This window comes from Pleuronectes platessa, chromosome 10, assembly GCF_947347685.1.
Source record: "Pleuronectes platessa chromosome 10, fPlePla1.1, whole genome shotgun sequence".
NCBI lineage: Eukaryota > Metazoa > Chordata > Actinopteri > Pleuronectiformes > Pleuronectidae > Pleuronectes > Pleuronectes platessa.
Genome location: NC_070635.1, coordinates 10,140,928 through 10,158,208, shown reverse-complemented (window position 1 = coordinate 10,158,208; position 17,281 = coordinate 10,140,928). Strand labels below are relative to the sequence as shown.

At 44.3% G+C, this 17,281-nt stretch overlaps 1 protein-coding gene across 1 annotated transcript; it reads right to left on the bottom strand.

The window, feature by feature from the left end:
- Positions 1-2,934: 2,934 nt before the first annotated feature.
- On the bottom strand, positions 2,935-16,460 carry pitpnc1b (phosphatidylinositol transfer protein cytoplasmic 1b). The gene is made up of 10 exons (XM_053432138.1): positions 15,761-16,460; positions 11,769-11,917; positions 9,658-9,746; positions 9,398-9,405; positions 9,173-9,244; positions 7,895-7,987; positions 6,597-6,752; positions 5,361-5,424; positions 5,112-5,198; positions 2,935-3,387 (listed from the first exon to the last, which is right to left on the bottom strand). The coding sequence occupies exons 1-10, from the start codon at positions 15,806-15,808 to the stop codon at positions 3,230-3,232; spliced, it is 924 nt and encodes a 307-aa protein (XP_053288113.1). The 5' UTR covers positions 15,809-16,460; the 3' UTR covers positions 2,935-3,229.
- Between the last annotated feature and the right edge of the window lie 821 nt (positions 16,461-17,281).

The following is a 17,281-nucleotide window of genomic DNA, read 5'->3' as shown; positions in this document are numbered from 1 at the left end:
AACTACACACACTCACACTTACACACGAATGTATGAAGTCAATGTTGATTGATGTCAATGAATGGTTGAGTTTATGACATGCTAAACTATGCGGCTTATTGGTCACTCTCTTTAAACGGCCGAGTTAAACATCAACAGCGGACATGAAACCGCACACAGACACGCACGCACCCACACAGACACACACGCATGCACAAAGTCATCGTCAAACAAATGAGGCCGTTGCATTACTGTCCGTCTGGTGAATGGAGAGTAAGTATCGATCTGGAGAGGAGGCTCGTACATCAGTGTGGTTGGGCAAGATGCCATTAGTTACGTTGACACACACACATTGTTTTTGTTCTTTACCAGGACAAACCGATTCCAGCTCTTCGTCCTGTGTGTCCAAACTGTCCTTCTATGTAAATTTGTTTCTTCATCCCTCGGCCAGTTGTCCATCCCTCGTTCCCTCCTGTCTTTCCACTGTCCTGTCCCCGTCCCTTGTGTCCAGCTCAGAGTTCTGCACGACACTGACCGCACAGTAAAGCACAGCGCAGGTGGCTCTGGAGAGCGTCCGGACTTTCCTCTGCCGTGCTATTTGTGGGGTCTGATGGGCAAACTGGGAATAGAAGGATGATTCAACGCTACAGGGTCAGGATCTATGGTAATGTAACGTGGGGATCATTCCCGTGTAATGAACACAGTACATCTTCTTTAGAGGCCCTCTTGAGGAATGAAGATGAGGACACACAGATAAAGAGGAAGCCAAAGAAAAAGCAGATGAACGGGGAAAATCCAGGAATGCGAGAGGAGGGAACTGACAGAAGAGAGGAGCAGTGGAGGAGAATAGTGGAGCGGCAGTAACGAGAGGAAAGATGTAATGGGAGAGAGGAAGTAAAAGAGATAATGTTGATGCAGTACAGTCGGCGGCTTGTGCTCCCTCTGCAGCGCCTGTGAACACTGCTGGATGTGTTGATTTCTTGCTCTTTCATCCTCCTACTGCGACTGTAAAAAGAGACACTGAGAGGAAGAGCTCTGCGTTCATGTATGTATGAATTTGTGAATGAACGTCTGCGAGCCCCCCCCTTGTCTGGAAGCTGAAACACATTGTCATGCTGGCTCTTGATTTGTGTGGATGAAAGAAGCCCTGTTGAGCTTCCAGCTACTTAGCGTGCCATTCCACTCCAGTTGTCAGTCAGTCACTTCCAGGTCCCCTCTGCGTCAAGCCTTGGCTTTTGTCCTGATGTCTTGGGAAAATAAAGCAATAAAACGATAACAGGCACGCAAACACGCCCAAGCCACAACCTCCCATCTGTTAAACATTCATTATTCTCTTCCGTTCTCTTGCAGAGAGAAAAAACTGCCATGAGCCACGGAGCCAAATTAGGTTGGACCACGAGGTCCGCTGCCGCCGGAGCCTGATCCACTGGCCACACAAGTGTGAAATTGGTGAGTAGATTACATGTGAGGGCTGCGGTGTGCCAGCAGCTGGTCCATCGTTACAGGTCAATACCGATCAAACACGGCTGATAATGTTTGCGCCGAGTCCATTTTTTCGCTTAACTGTGCAGACATCAGGACACGAGTGAATCTTCTCATTGAAAATCAAATGCATTTATTGATAGAAATCATTTATAAAACACTATACAGGGTAATTTTCATGTACAAATTCTACTTGATTCGTCTTTGCTCATCATTTAAAGTGAATATTTCACAAATAAGGCATCAGAATAGTATTTTCTTTCAGCGTTGCAGCTGTTGATCCCTGACAACTTCTAAATATACATATACAGAAAAAAGCGAATCGTCTTAAGAATGCTCACATCATTGACTCATAATTGAAGTTTAGTCCCGGCTTGACCCATTTGCAGGTCTCAGCTAAGCGATCAAGGAACCAATACAACGCCTCGCCGCCCTCTGTCAATACACCAGGTCTGACCTACTGGCTGAGGTGGAGAGGGGAGCAGATCCATAGCATTGACAGCCTCCCCCTTCACCTCTGCTCTCTCATTAGATCCACTCTATTAAACTCCTTATGCATCTGTCTGTAGGCTGGGCGCTGGGAAAACAATCGGAGAGCCCTGCTGGTGGCTGGTGGGCCCTGCTGGTGGCTGGTGGGCCCTGCTGGTGGCTGGTGGGCTCCACTTCGGCTGAGGAAATTACTGAGAAAGACTGGAAGACAACTGTAGAAGGCGTGGGGGGGAAATAGTCTCTTTGTTGTGTTCATGTGGTTTTTACATTAAGTGATGAGAACTGCAGGATGTGCGTAAGAGCGGATCCATATTCCTGTGAATTGTGAAAGGACATTTGGGGAAAAGCGCTGATTCAATCTCTGTTTTCAGGAAACTGCAAAGCTGGCTCTGTCAAAATGGTTTAGACGTACACCGACCACCACATGTACAAAATCACTTATTTACATATAATATTTCATGATCTGGTTATAAAAAAATTGTCATTTTACAGTGATATAAGAAAATTATATCCCCCCCCCCTCATGTAAAGCATTTCATTGTTTCATATTAATTTGTGAGTTTAAAAGGTGCTGTTAGCTGAACACTTTTTGAATTACTCTGATTTACCGGCTGTGTTTCTGTCTGATATTTTCCAAAATATACTTGGTTTGAGAAACTGAGCTGCAGACCTACTCGCTGAAGATGGCGAGTTCTGACAACAATTGGCAATCGCACGTCTTTTACTGATTTTTCTTTTCGTCTTCCTTGCAGGGAATTAACTATTTTCTTATAAGGGCTCCAACTGTTACTCCAACCTGAGCTTATAAGCTCTAAGGCCTCCCCCCGCCCAAGAAGACGAGTAATTGGTTTCAAGGAATAAAAACAAGCCAGAGTGTTTTTTCCCCTATAGCAGAATGATAATGGGTGCAGCCAGACCCTCCTCTAATGCTGACACAGCATTGTGGAGATGCCAATGCAATGGCTGTGCGAGACAGTCTCCCCCCCCCCCCCCCCCCCCCCCCCTGTTAAGCTAAGCTAACCAGTTGCTGGCTGTAGGTTTATATTAAGTGGCAATGATCTGCTCATCTATAAACAAACAAGGTCTTTACCCAAAATGTTGAGCTGGTGCTTTACGGATCATGCCACTCTGGGACTGTGTGTATTTGAGAGGTAACATGACTCTGGTAAGTGCTGACTGTGGGTTTCTGTGTGTTTGAATTGTGCAGAGTGCTCGATCTGTGTGTATGTGTGTGTGTGTGTTTGTTTGAGGAGCTGTGTGCGTAGCCATGTGTGTAGCATCATTCAGGGGTGGAGTGCAGGCGCATGGGGCAGTGTGGCACTGAGGACACTGAAGGGTCAGGCATGGACACAGTCGTCACTCCCATCTTCTTCAGGGAGCGCTCATCTGTCACCGAGATGGAGCGAGAGAACGGAGGACGAGAGGCTGCTGGTGGCCCTGAGATATTGAGATAGACGGACAGAAGGATATTATTTGCTTTCACAAGACAATTGTGTTAGTTCTGAAAGAAATGACAATTATAAAGAAAAGGAAGAAAAGCGAGAGACATTGAGACGGAGATGAGAGACAGAGAGAGAACTGTGTTTATGTTTTTAATTCATTCAAGACTACTTAAGATCTGCGTCGTACACTTAGATTCACATTAGTTAAACCCCTCATTGGTATTCAACTCACACAGGCGACTCTTTATGTGAGTAAATGACATCCATTTGCGTTTATTATGGCTGACAAATGAAAGGAAATAAATAATCAAATCAGGACTGTTTGCTGTCCTGGCTCCTGATTGGTGGAACGAGTTCTCCGTTGACAACAGGAAGTCTAAACATCTTCAGTCGTAGACTAAAGACACATCTCTTCCCAAAACACCTCGGTTAGAAAGATGATAAGCCACTGCCAACTTTGGTGTTTATATTTAAAACATATATATATTTTGTTAAACTTATATGGGACTTACATGTAGCACTTGTAATTTGGCTCTTTTGAAGCAAACTGTACTTACTTGACTCTTGCTGTTCTGGGTTTGAACCCTCACACACTTACTTTAAGTGGCTTTGGATGAAAGCGTCAGCTAAATGTAATGCAATGTAAAATAAAAACTAGTACTGAGCCTGAGCGGAGAGGGAAGCAGTAGCAGAGTGCAGCCTGTAGGGGCTCAGGGCAGCGCAGTGAGCTGCAGCATGTTGAGCAATGACTGCAGATTCGTTGCAGGTTGATGTCTCATCATCACACACACACGGGGGAGAGAGAGAGAGAGAGGGGGGAGAGAAAGAAAGCGAGAAGGGGGGGGGGGGGGAGGAGGAGAGAGATGCTACAGGCCATATTGGCAATTCTACCCTTGATATCGCTCACATCCAGCTGAGGTTCACCACACTAACCAGAAGGGGGCAGGGTGAACAAACACTCACACAAGCACAAAAGCACACACATACACGCACGCACCCACCCACACACACACACAGGACACAGACCCCTGCCAGGGCTGACATTTGCAGCTAACTGCTGCAGTGGCTGCTGGGTGCGGGGGACAGTTCAGCAGGTGGCTGCATTACACTGCTTATTAGACCGACGCAGTGGCATTATCACTTCATGAGGCAGCCCACACTCCTCCTCCTCCTCCCCCCCCCCACATCTGTCTTTCTGCCGTCCTTTTCTGGGCATGTACCCTCTGTCTCTCCCCCCACTCGGCTCCTCGTGTTGTGAAATGCCTCCCGACTGCTCTCCACTCTCCGTTCCTCTCCCACAGATGCACACCGGCCATCTGGGTAGTTGTTGGGCAGGGAAGCATTAATGGTGCAACAAACCTCTGCTCAAGCCCGTTAGCATTGCAGACACCACGGCAGGCTAAATAAATACAAAATGACCTGTTCAGCTCTAAATTCCTCATGGTCTACAATATGTGAGCTGTGTTTTAGGTGTTTCTTTGCATTCCAGGGTTCCCACCTCCCTGCTTATTATGTCCAAATGAAATGCAGAAACCTACATTTCAAACTTGCAGCTTTTCATCTATGCCACATCTCATCTTCTGCTTCTGCTCTCTCTACCTTTACCGCTCTCACCTCCAGCTGTGTTATCTCTCCTCTCCCCCTCTGTCTCCCCCTCTGTCTCCCCTTGTATCCTCTGTGGTATTGCAGTACAGTGCAGGTCAGGAGCTGCAGTCTCACCTGGGTTGTTCTGGCTGGATTTGACTTTGCTGTTGGTCTTCTCCTGCATCATGTGCTCGTACTCTCTCACCTCATCCAAACTCAGCCCTGTGGGAGAAGCACAGTACAAATGTAGACACTCAAAGCATCAGGGCAGAGTATGAAATATTACAGCGTATATATCGAAGGTAAAGGAAGAAAAAAAAACTGCACAACTGCACGGCTCTGAATGTTTAAAAGCTGCATTGTGTGTGTGTGTGTCTGACCCACCGTGCCATTCGTCTACCCATGCTACCGCCTGCCTGTGGCCGACCAGAAGAATGTCCCTGATGTTCTGAATTCAAACCAGAAACAAAATGAAATCAAACGACATTGAAACGTGTGCAGTCATGTGTGGGAAATTACCACAATCGGTACCAGATCACAGGACGTCACTGTCAAAACGTTGGAAAAACTTCTGTGTAATTACTTTGAACGAATGAGATTGTGGTTGAGATAAATGGAGACTTATCTCACATTACTTGAAACTTATCTCAGCGGTATTATTTGCACATACTGAAACTAAAAGCACATTCCCATAAACAATGGCCATGCTTTAAGAGTGTGGTAAAAAAGGGCGCAGCGAGCTTGCCTTTAAATGCTTTCAGTTTTCCTTCATGCTTCATTGCTTTGCTTCATTGTTTAGGACAAATGTTTTGAAAGTGATTTCTTTTTTCTTTTCCCAGCGGGCATTTAACTCATTCCTCTGACCTGAAATTGTGAAAACCTTTGCTTTTTTTGGAGCTGTAAGAAAAAGACGCCTGCTCACTGTTTCGTGGTGGAAACCATTACAGCCCATTTCCTAATAACACAATAACAAAATAGTCGGTTGCATAGAAAGCAGTGAAGAGCTCACCTGAGGCTAACTGTTTTCTATAAATGAATGTGGTAATGATTATTTTTATATAACATTATATATATATATCTAAATGCAACATATGGCATATTCAAACACGCATGTCTACCAAGGCCCAACAGTCCTCTTATGAAACCACATTGAATTTCCCAAATCCAGATTTTTTTTAGGAGAGGGGTGGGTGGGTGGGGGATCTGCACCAAATTCCCCAAATTTCTAAATAATAGTGATTTAAAAACAACCTAGACCCATTAATAATTCACTAAGAAATGTACGTTAATGTTGAAAAATGCCATCACAGCTTTAAAGGTCTGTGTTAACAAACAAACGAAGATGATAATTAAACCTCCTGGGCGGAGGTAATAACCAATCATGATCATCGGAGAACTCCATTTTACTGTACAGGTGAAAACAACATGCACAAATCAGTTCTGCAAAAAGGAGCAGAGCCCTTTATGGAATCTAATTAGCTCTAAAAAATCAAATTTTCCCACGTTGTGCTACACCTGTAGGTGCTCGTAACTATAATTGCAGGTCTTATCTTGATCCAACCCTCAGGACATCAGCATAGGGAAAAGGAATGATGGGAAAAGAAAAAAACTGTGTCTCACTCTGTGTATGAACTCCTCAGTCCTGGTCTGAAAGCCGTAGACCTCAAAGCTGCACTGCACCTTCTTATAGGAGCACATGATGGGCTTGTGGTCGTCTCTCCAGCTCTCCTCCAGAGGCCCTCTGCCAGTTTTATTTGACTGCCAGCGACTCAGGTCCTGCACAGAGCAAACAGCCGGTCTATACCTTACTTGCTGACTCTGCAGAAACTTGGTTCCTGTGAGGCATCTTCAGAGGGAGCTATGGATGTGTGTGTGTGTAGGTGAATTTGTAGTGTGTGTGTATGTGTGAGAGAGGGAAAATGAGTGTGACAATATGTGAGAGGAGGTGCAAACAGATTGTTGCCCAACACATCCCATCAGAGGAAAGCATGTTAAAACGCATAATGCATCTGTGACCAAAGCTAATTGGAAAAAACGTTTGTCTCTGTGATTGTATGTTCTCACAGTGTTGCTAAATATGAAATGGGGGTGTTGGCCTTTCTTTTTGTGAGTCTGTGCATGCATGTGTTTTTGTGCATGGTCTGTGTTTATGTGTGCTTGTCTGCACACGTCTGTGCACCCAGACCTGGGAATCGACCTTTGTCTCTGAGGACTTGCAGACAGTAAAGAAGTGTAAAAACCTTGGAGAGAAAGGAATGAAGACAGGCAGGTGTAAAAGAGGGATGTGGATGTTTCAACAGATTTATGCACTTTCACGTGCAAAAAACGCAAATTATCATTTGTGTGTAATCATTTGTAGATGAGAAGATTTAAGCTCTTAACTTACAACAAATGCCTTGACTCACAGACAACTGCATCACACCACAGGAGTAAGAAGGCAGTTTATGTTTTTTTTCTCCTTTTGTGTTAAGATTTATGCTAAGACTGCAGTCCTACTTATAATAGTTGAATTAGGCACTTATTTAACCTGATCATGGAACACTGCAAAGACAAATAAACGTTATATTCTCCTGGCAGTGTTCAGTGTAATACATCAGCCCCAAAAAAGGTTGTAATGTAAAAAAAAAAAATGGAAACTGTTCTAAAAATGAAGAAACTTCTGAATTGTGTTGCATTGTCGTGTGTTTCTATTATTTTGTCCACCCAATCTGTATCAGGTGCAGTTCAACCGCATCACAAACCACATCCTTCAAAATTATCACACAGTTAAATCAACAGCTTCAATCAAAACTGAATACTTCCACCTTCATGACAGGGAGAAATCATTGCACCACTGTTGTATTTGACTGCTAGGTCCTAAGTGTTCCTAATAAACTGCTCATGTTTGTGTGTATGTGACATTGTGTGTTTGTGCGCACCTCCTCCTCTTTGTAGTGCTTTTCAGGGATGGGGTCATTCAGGATATCCAGGAAACTCACACTCTCCGCTGGGGTCGGCGTGTCCCCAAACACCTGCATCCAAACAGATGGGGGAGGTCGTACAGTATAATGAGAGCAGACACACACACACACACACACACACACACACACACACACACACACACACACACACACTTGACTCCCTGCATACTCTGGCACACAGTGGAGAGCTGGATGAGAGTAGATGAGTAACTGTGTAGAAACTAAGGTCACACACCATAACACCCCTCACTATATCCCACCCTGAGGCCCTCAGAGCAAATCACACTGGAGCAAAGAGAGGAGAGAACAGACAGAGAGGGACGAGGAGAAAAAAAGGAGGATGTATGAAGGATATTAAAAGAGTGGGGGGGGGAAAGGAGTTATGGGAGCAGAATTCACTTTTCCTCGTGAGACAATGGAGGAGAAAATAAGGAGAGAGGGGATACAGCACTTTTTAAAATATGTGCATAAAGCCCCCGTGAAGTCATTTCACCGCTGAAAACTAACAAATGGGAAAAACCTGCTGTTAGATAATACCCCGCCACGCTCCTGTGGCGCTCCTGTTGGTCCGTGTCTGCTCAGGGTCTGACTCCCTCTTACGGAATATGTTGCCTTAGCTGGATGTGTTGCCTTTTTACAATGTGCTCAGGGCACCATCCTGTCACAGTGTTCTTATCCACTGTACAAATACTTTATCATAAATCATGTATTAACAATTATACAGAAAGTATCCGAGTAGAAATGGTGCTGTAGCTGACGGGTGAGGACTTTGCCCGACTTCATATGAATGTGTGTTTGTTTGAAATTACCTCATGTAACCTGTGACCGTGTGACAAGAAACAAGAGTCACCACATTTTTTCACACAAGCAGAAGTCCACCACTCCATATTGTGACATGTCGGGTCTTGTTACTTCTTCTCGCAGATAACACAACCCAGGCATAAGCTGACATTGTCGTGTGTGTTTGTGTGTGTGTGTGTGTGTGTGTGTGTGTGTCTGTGTGCAAGACTGCAGCCCCAATCACCATGTTGCATGTCTGGGTAATAGATCTGCCAACATTGCATTTTGTGCTTCTCTTGTTTTCCTAGTAATGGGCCCATCAATGTGATGAACATTTTCCTTGTGCTACAGAGAAAATTGCCATCTCCCTCTCTCTCTTTCTCCCCTGTTTTTCTCCTCCCCATCTTCTCTAATCACCATCTTTCTCACCTCTCACTTGCTCTCAGTCATACTCACGTTGTCGTTATCGCCGTTGTTGTTCTCGAATCTCGTCTCAATGCGGATGCTGAACTTGGGGAGGAACGATAGCTACGGGGTGAGGAGAGGTAAAAAATGGGAGAAAATGGTTGAGGGCCAGAGATAGAGCGAGTGGAAGCAGGCAGCAGATTAGATCGACCGATAGAGGACAGAGATGAGCCCTGTTGTGTTCGTGTACAGTAAATGATGTGTGAGAATACTTACTGAGTACTCTGCAGCACCAGGGACGTTCAATATGGACGGGGAGAAAGAGCATTAGTTACTCATACATGCATGAGAACACAGTTGCTCTCACACACACACACACACACAAAAACACACATACATGCTTCCACAGGGGAATACATGCATACGCTGTGATAAATATTTGATTGGAACTTGGAATACCAGCTGTTATAAGTAAATAAGTGGTGTATAATGCATTGGGGTGAAAGCGATCTGATGTTCAACACAAACAGAAGCACCTGTGATGGTGTACGGGTAGAAGTTCCAGGCCTTTTCCGTCACGTAGAAGATTCGCGGGACAAACGCTTGCGCCCAGGACGGCAGTTTACTGAAAGCAAGACAGGAAGAGAGAAGAGAGCAGTGTGAGTCCGAGAGTGGGAGAGAGATCATGGACGTGGCCACAGAGCTCCAAAGTGGTTCTTGTGCCATTTATAGCCAGATTACCTGTAGGCTACTCTCGGCATAGCGCTGATTTGTATGACTCATTTCCAATTACACCTGTGGTGATGAATTGTTACTGTTACTTTTAGGTCACATGTCAGAACATGATTGAGGTCGACTATATTCTGCAGCAACTTTACTTGTGTGTGTGTGAGTGTGTGTGTGTGTGTTTTAGTGTATCTTTACAAATGTAGACCAAATGTCCCTCAAGCACAGAAAGATTAGGAAAATCCTCCACAGTGAGAACATTAAACTTCTTTTAGAGTTTACTTTAGGATTAAGTCTTCGGTTTATGTTGGTGATTAGAATAAGAGTTGAGGTTACGTTAGGGTAATGAGTGAGGTGAGCTGCGGGTTAGGGAGTGAATTTAGACTTAGAACAGAATTCAGTTTTTGTGTGTTGTTTTTCAGACTGGTTTCATCCACTACGGTCATCACTCACCGGTACAAGGACTGTCATGCTGAGTGCTAAGCAAACAAAACACATTCTTTCAGCACAAAAACAGGAAACCTTTAGTCACACGCAGCTTCAAAGTCCTGTGACTCATCAGTCATAACCTCAGATATGTCACTGAGCACGGATCCCTGTTTACTCTTATTTCGATCTGTAGATGTGTTTAGTTCACATTAGAAAAACATTATCTCTTTGCTTTAAGGAAATTTAGAAATCACCTGGGAAATTTTTTTAAACCTATACTAAACACTTAATTGTTTATGACACATTATCATATAGTTAGTAAACTAAAAATAACCCTGTTAATTACCAATTTTTACATCTCGTTTGTGTATATACAGATAATGAAGGATTGATAGTAGTAACTATGTCTATTGACACATGTTACACACACGTTTTTCTAAAAGTAGATATATTCAAAAATATAAGTAAAATCGTGGCAAAATAATAAAAACATATATATATTACCTGGGAAATTATACCCAGAGGTTATTTCTGCATGTGAACTATAAAGCTACAGGCAGTTAGCTTTCTGTAGCTTAGCATAAAAGACTGGAAATTAAGGAAAATGTTGGTCTGGTTAAGTCCAAATAAAACAAAATCTGCATATCCATCTATACACATTGGATTTTGGTTTTGTTAAACAAACCAGATACTAGATATTTCATTACCTTAGGACAAAGCCAGGCTAGTTGCTTGCCAAGGTTAGTAATATGCTAAGCTAAGCTAACTGGGTTTAAATGCATACTCATGCATCCATGTGTGATTTCAATCCACTCGTCTAACTCACTGCTTCAAGGTGTTTTCCAAACTTTCAAAGTATTGCATTAATAAACAGTTAAATGGCATTTTACCTGCTTATTACTACATTATAATATGTAATAAAACATTAATTAAGGTTTAAATGTTGCTGTTACCATCATTTGAGTGTATGGAAGTTTTTTTTACACCTGGTCTCAGTGAAAATAGTCTGACAATGAGGACTGATGAAGTTTCAACACTACAATGAAAAATTCAGAGGCTCAAACCTCAAAACATGTCCAGTTAATGCCACCATCAGGATGACGTGGACGTGTGTTTGCTGGCTGGAAGTCTAGACTCAACACTATCAGAGCCTGGATGGTTTGCTTGAGGGTGAGATCATGGAACGAAAACAGTTCCACTGTAATCCCAAAGCACCGGCCCCAACATGTCTGAGACAGAGGTCATGCACCTGGACTTTAGATGAAGGCAGGTATCACTGAGAAGAGGGTGTTGCTTCGCTGAAATCAGTTTTTATTGCTTGTCAGTGGTGATACATGCAACTTACACCTACAGGACGTCAAGTTTTACAGTGAAGCAAGAGCTCAAAGATCAAAGTCAATCAGTTATCCTAATGGCAGAGCTGACAACACGAGGACAAGGCTCAGGTTGCTGTGTCATTAGGGACACAGTCGTTTGTCGGAGTGCACTCTACCTGCTGAGGTAGATCCGCTTCTCGGTCACTTGTCCCGGGCCGTGCTGGGGGTGAACGTTCGACTCATTTCTCACCACTTCCACGCCTTCTCCCCCACCGCTCTGCTCACAGCTGTGCTTGCTGATCATATACAGCTGCCCGATCTTGTACTGGAGGGTGACAATGGCGAGAATGGTGATGGAGTGAGAAAAGGAAATCATTATGGTTGTGAGCAAATATGAAGAGCAAGGTGTGTTCTGAATGAGGCCACCTGAACTGATGAGTTTTGAGTTAATTGTTAGTTTCATTCACAATTGTCCCACGATGGAAGTTTTAAATTGAGCCGGTAAACTGTCACATTTTCTATGATATTTTAAAATGGTTTTATCTAACTTATTATACTCTGATATACTCTTACAAAATAAAATGTTATTCATAAGCAACTAGAATGACACTCCGTGAGTTAATACCTACACCGAGGCATTCCCATAAATATCAGTGACTGGTTTTCTTTCAACCAAATCAATGACATTTTCACAATGTTAAAGAAAGTTTTAACAAATTCCTAAAAAAGTTATAGTTATATATATATGTACATAGACATCTGGACTTACTTGTGTGTGTAAATGCAGTTGTCAAAATACACATGTAGAACTGAAGATATCGGGACCTGGATAAGTGAGATCCTTTAAAGGTTTTTAGGCCTGCACACAACCATGACTCATTGTTTTTGATTTTTCTGTCACCAGACCCCTCTTTTGTTGCTTTTCCTCAAGATTCTCCTATTTTGCCCCATTGGAGGTATTTTGCTGAGGATAGAAGTTGTGCTACGGATACTGTTTGGGTTGCAAAGTAGTCTGGAAACCAGCCCAGACCAATAAGGGCTCCATTTCCATTCAGATGTCATTCCATCCAGGGATTGTTGGGACTAATCACAAACATTTTGGAAACTTGATATGATGACTGACACAAGATTACTCAATGGAGGTGTCTCATTCTGTCGTTGTGTAACCTCATTGTTTTGTTGGTCTGGTGTGTGCAAGTAAATGACGCCTATTAGAAGGATTCCAGGGGAACTGGAAACGCCCTTCAAGGCACAATTGGGGATTTTAGGTTGTGTAAATTATACTGCCTTGACCTGACATCTGGAGAGGAGAGATGTGGAGGAACCTCCTCAATGAGCTCAGCTTCACAGAAGCAGTGTTGCCTTTTTTCACAAAATATCACAAAATATATTCTACAGTCACCTCTTACTACTGTATTTTGTTTGTCCTAATTCCATATCACACGGTACAACTAAACTGTTCGTCTGTGGCCACCACAATGCAATTCATTTCCCTGCCCTATATAAATGTGTGTGCCTCTAAAGCATTATTTTAATTAAAAGTAGAAACAGAGCGAGATGGGGCTACAAAGAGAAAGAGGAGGGAACACATCAGTTTGCCATCCTTCACCCTACTCTGCTGACAGCGTGTGACACTCCTCCTTCTTGTTCCAATTACTGGGGAACGTCAACATTCAATATTTACTTATTGCGTATTCATGGGACTTAATTAATCATAGCGATGGGTGCTTTTACACCGTCTTTAGACTAACAGACTACACATTAATGACTTCCTCCCACACAGGTTGTGAATCTCCTTTCACTTTGCGGAAAAACAAATCTTAAGCTGGAAGCTGCAAGAGCACTTATCTGTCCCTCAGTCACCATAATGTTCTCTGAGAGTGTGTGATGAGCGATGTGATGAGAAAGTCATCCACAGTGTTCCTGTTGTTTATTCTTCTACTGCTGTGTCTAAAAATAAATAAAAAGAAAAGAAACAAAAGGCGCTGATCGGTTTACGAGCTGTGAGATTGTCACAAACTCGTAACTCATCACTGCCTCGGGCCGGGGTGTGACAGCAAGTGTGAATGAACGCATTTATGATAAAAAACAACAACAAACTAAATAAAGTTTAGATGCAAAAAAAATTGTAATAAGGAAAACCTTTGGTTCGTTTTTAACACTATCTGTTCACTGACAATGGAAATGAGGTGATTTTTGCCAAACCAATAAAAAAAGCCTTGTACTAACTAGTGTTTGACTGTGTAGTCGCCTCGTAAACGTTAAATTTATCCCTCTGCGTAAATAATAACCAACATCTTATTCCCTTTTTAAAGTGGTGATTTACAGTACCTATAAAAACACATTGAAAGTTGCTCTACATTACTGAATCAAAGTGGATTTAATGTGACTTTTTGACATTAATTCACACACTGCTGCAGTTTCTTTCACTTCCTCAGTGACTCAGAAAAATTCCTTGTTTCTATATTGACTTCAGTTTTTTTTAATCTTGATGTGAAGCTGTTGACTCAACAATATCTCCCAAAAGTCTGAGCCTCCGCACACAAGTGTATTTATAAACCCCCGAGCTACGCATGAATTATCTCCAACTCAGTTATTATATGACCCCTGATGGTTTAAGTGTGTCCTGTTTTAAAAGAATATATGCAAACCTGTATTTTATTATTTAGATGATATTGTAGAGACCTGCCTTCAAGTTGACATTTTTTCTCCTGGAATAATTAAATCCCCTTTAATTTACCGCCGTAAAGAAATACAACTTGAGAACTTCCAAGGTGGCTGAGTCTGGAGGATGCTGCAGATCCATCTGTCGGTTGCTTGGGAGCTAAGTGATGTTGATTTCTCTTCCACATCCTTGCAAACACTTCATCAACCCCCGGTGGTTGGTGGCAGGTCTATGGCACCGCCTCTCGCATTACATTTACTGACACTTAGGTAGACATTTATACCCTAACAGCTTCATAGAGTACTTTTATAGGCAGCCTAAAAGTTTTGTCTGCAGAGTAAGTGATGGAATTAGTGTCTGACATTCAATGTACAATAAGACGACGTTGACGCCTCAACCTGAGGATGCATCCCCTGACAAGATGGAAGTTTAGATGCCGTTTTTTCCAGCATTGGAATGTTTGCAGGTCTGTGCACATACAACAAGTGGGGGTATAGACTAAGTGCCTTGCTTCAGGACACTTGAGCATGAGCATATCTGGAGCCAACCCCACTCATCCACTCCACTGCTTGAGCGACAGCCGCCAGCTATTCCCACGGTAGAATACGATACGGGGCATTGCTCAAGGCGGTGCAGCTGCATTGTGTTACTACTGACTGTTTCACACTTGAAAATCCATACTGCTTCCTCTTCAAATTGAGCAAGCGCTAGGACATTGTGAATGGCTCGGGTTCAGGTAAACTGCCAGCGACCTGATACCGTCTCCAAAAGCAGGGCTGCACTTAAACTTACATTACACTCTGGCGGAAAGAGGCTTTGCTGCAAGCTCAGAAGTTTCTGTGTCCTGTACCGACACTGTAAATCCTATTCTGGACGGCTATTTGTCACTGTCACTGCTGTGGCAACGGGTACAATCAAATAGTGGGGTGGGGGGGGGGGGGGGGTACAGGAGCCGATAGTGACATTGGTTATGAAGGACACTGTGTCGCATTAAACTCCCTTATCCACCCCGCCCCTTTCCTCTAGAGGGATCTCCTTTGATTATTAACCTGCGGGCCAAATACCTCTTGTTTGAGTTTTGGATCTTGGAAAGCTGTAACCAGTCCGACTAGTTTGTGTTTGCTGCGGGGAGTGCTATAGAGAAAGCGAGGGGAGCAGGGAGGCAGACAGATGGGGAGATAATTTAGACACAACAGCAGCGCTATGATGCTGCTGGCCAGGTGTTGTGCGTCGGCGGCGTCACGTTGGCAGAGCGTGTTGGTGCTGAGCGTGCCACGCCACCCGACGTGCCAAAGCTCCCACAGAGCAGCCGCGGGAGGTCTGTGTGCTCTGTTTGCATGTTTCCTTATCAGCACATTAACACTTTTAAGATTAAGAGTTGAGAGTAACATGTTTAAATAAGAGCCCACTCTTTTGTTTTTGAAATTAAACTCGTTGAAGGGCAGTGTTTGTGTGTGTGTGTGTGTGTGTGTGTGTGTGTGAGGGAAAGACAAACACACTTACCTCATCCACAGTCAGTGGCATACATATGCGGTACTCTTTCACCAACATGGTACTGTTAGAGTGAGGTCTGCCTGTGTGAACTTTGCCTGAGCTTGAATCTGTCTATCTCCCTGGTCTCGGTTGCATAGCAGACGCCCACAGGCGAGCTCCACCGCTGCTGGACGCCAGTGACCTCTTTCCTGAGGCTCCTCTTCCTTTGTTTTTGCTGATGTCAGCAGTCCGTGGATTTAAGTCCGTCCTGCCTGTCAATGAGTCTCCTCTTGTTTTCTTACGCTACCACCTCGCTGCACTGCTCACACTCCTCCGCTCTCCTTCTTCTCTCTCTCTTCCTCACTTTATGTGTGACCGTTCAACCGCTGTGTCTTCCCCCCCCCCTCGCCTTGTTACTTCTGCTTTCTAGTCCCGTGGTTTCTTTTTGTTTGCTGCCTTTCTTGCTTTCTGTTTGCTTTCTCTCACCACGCCGAGGAAACGAAAACCTGGCAATTAGTCAGGATGTGTAAGACTGAAACCTACCCCGACCAACTTTACCTGTTCCTTCCCTTCTCTGCTCCCTCTCTGTGCTCAGTTTTAATTCCTTCTGAGACTTCTCATGTGTAACCCTGCTGTCTGCTTGGTGCTCCTCCCTTTCCCCTCAGCCGCTCTCCTCTGCTTTCAGTTCCTCACAGGTCCTCCGCCTGCTCCCTTCTTATCTCCTCTTTCTCTCCCTCCCACCTAAAGATCCCACTCCCCGCCCACTGCGCTTTACTACCTCCTCACCTGTGTCTCTCCCCCACTCTCACCCCTCCCCCTTTCAGATTATTATCTGTTCTTTCTGCTCTTGTCGCCGCCGCCGCTATTTTCAGTAATAACATCGTCTATCATCTCTGTACATTAGCTAACACAGTTTGTTAACATCAGTCTTTGGATCTCAAGCACATTCCTCATCCGGGCCGCCTCACCCCCCCCCCCCCCCCTCCCAGCTCTCAGCACTCCGGGTATATGAATGGCTGACACGCAGGGCCAGTCAGAGTGGGCCATTGGATTAAATATTACCAGAGCCATGAGGACCTCCATTAAGCACAGCACCTGACTCGCTTACATTGTATTCCCCCGTGACCTTCAGCTGGGTTTAATTGAATCTGAGTTTTTTTGTCAGTGAGCAGTCCAAATCGAAGCAGTCATAATTTCTCGCCCATGCCCTTGAGTTGTGGGCCCCTCTCCTTTCTGAGTAAGCGAGCGCTGACGCCGACTGCCAAGCGCATAGTGTGGCCCTCCCCATCAAATAAGAGAAGCAGATGTTTGGCCTCTCCGGGTCGGTCTGACAGGAGCCAGAACCAATAACCAGCCCTGGCTTCTTCCTCTGCGGTGGATTTCTCTCTGTTTTTCCTGGTGGGCCTTGGGACGGGGCCAAAGTGGCTCTCCTCTATGCCGGGTGTCTCTCCGCTATCACCCCCCCGCTCCGCAGTGAAAAGAGCGGTGGAAACAAATTCCTGGTGGGGTTTGCTCCTATCTTATCAGATCAGTGTTTAGAGAAGGGGAGCC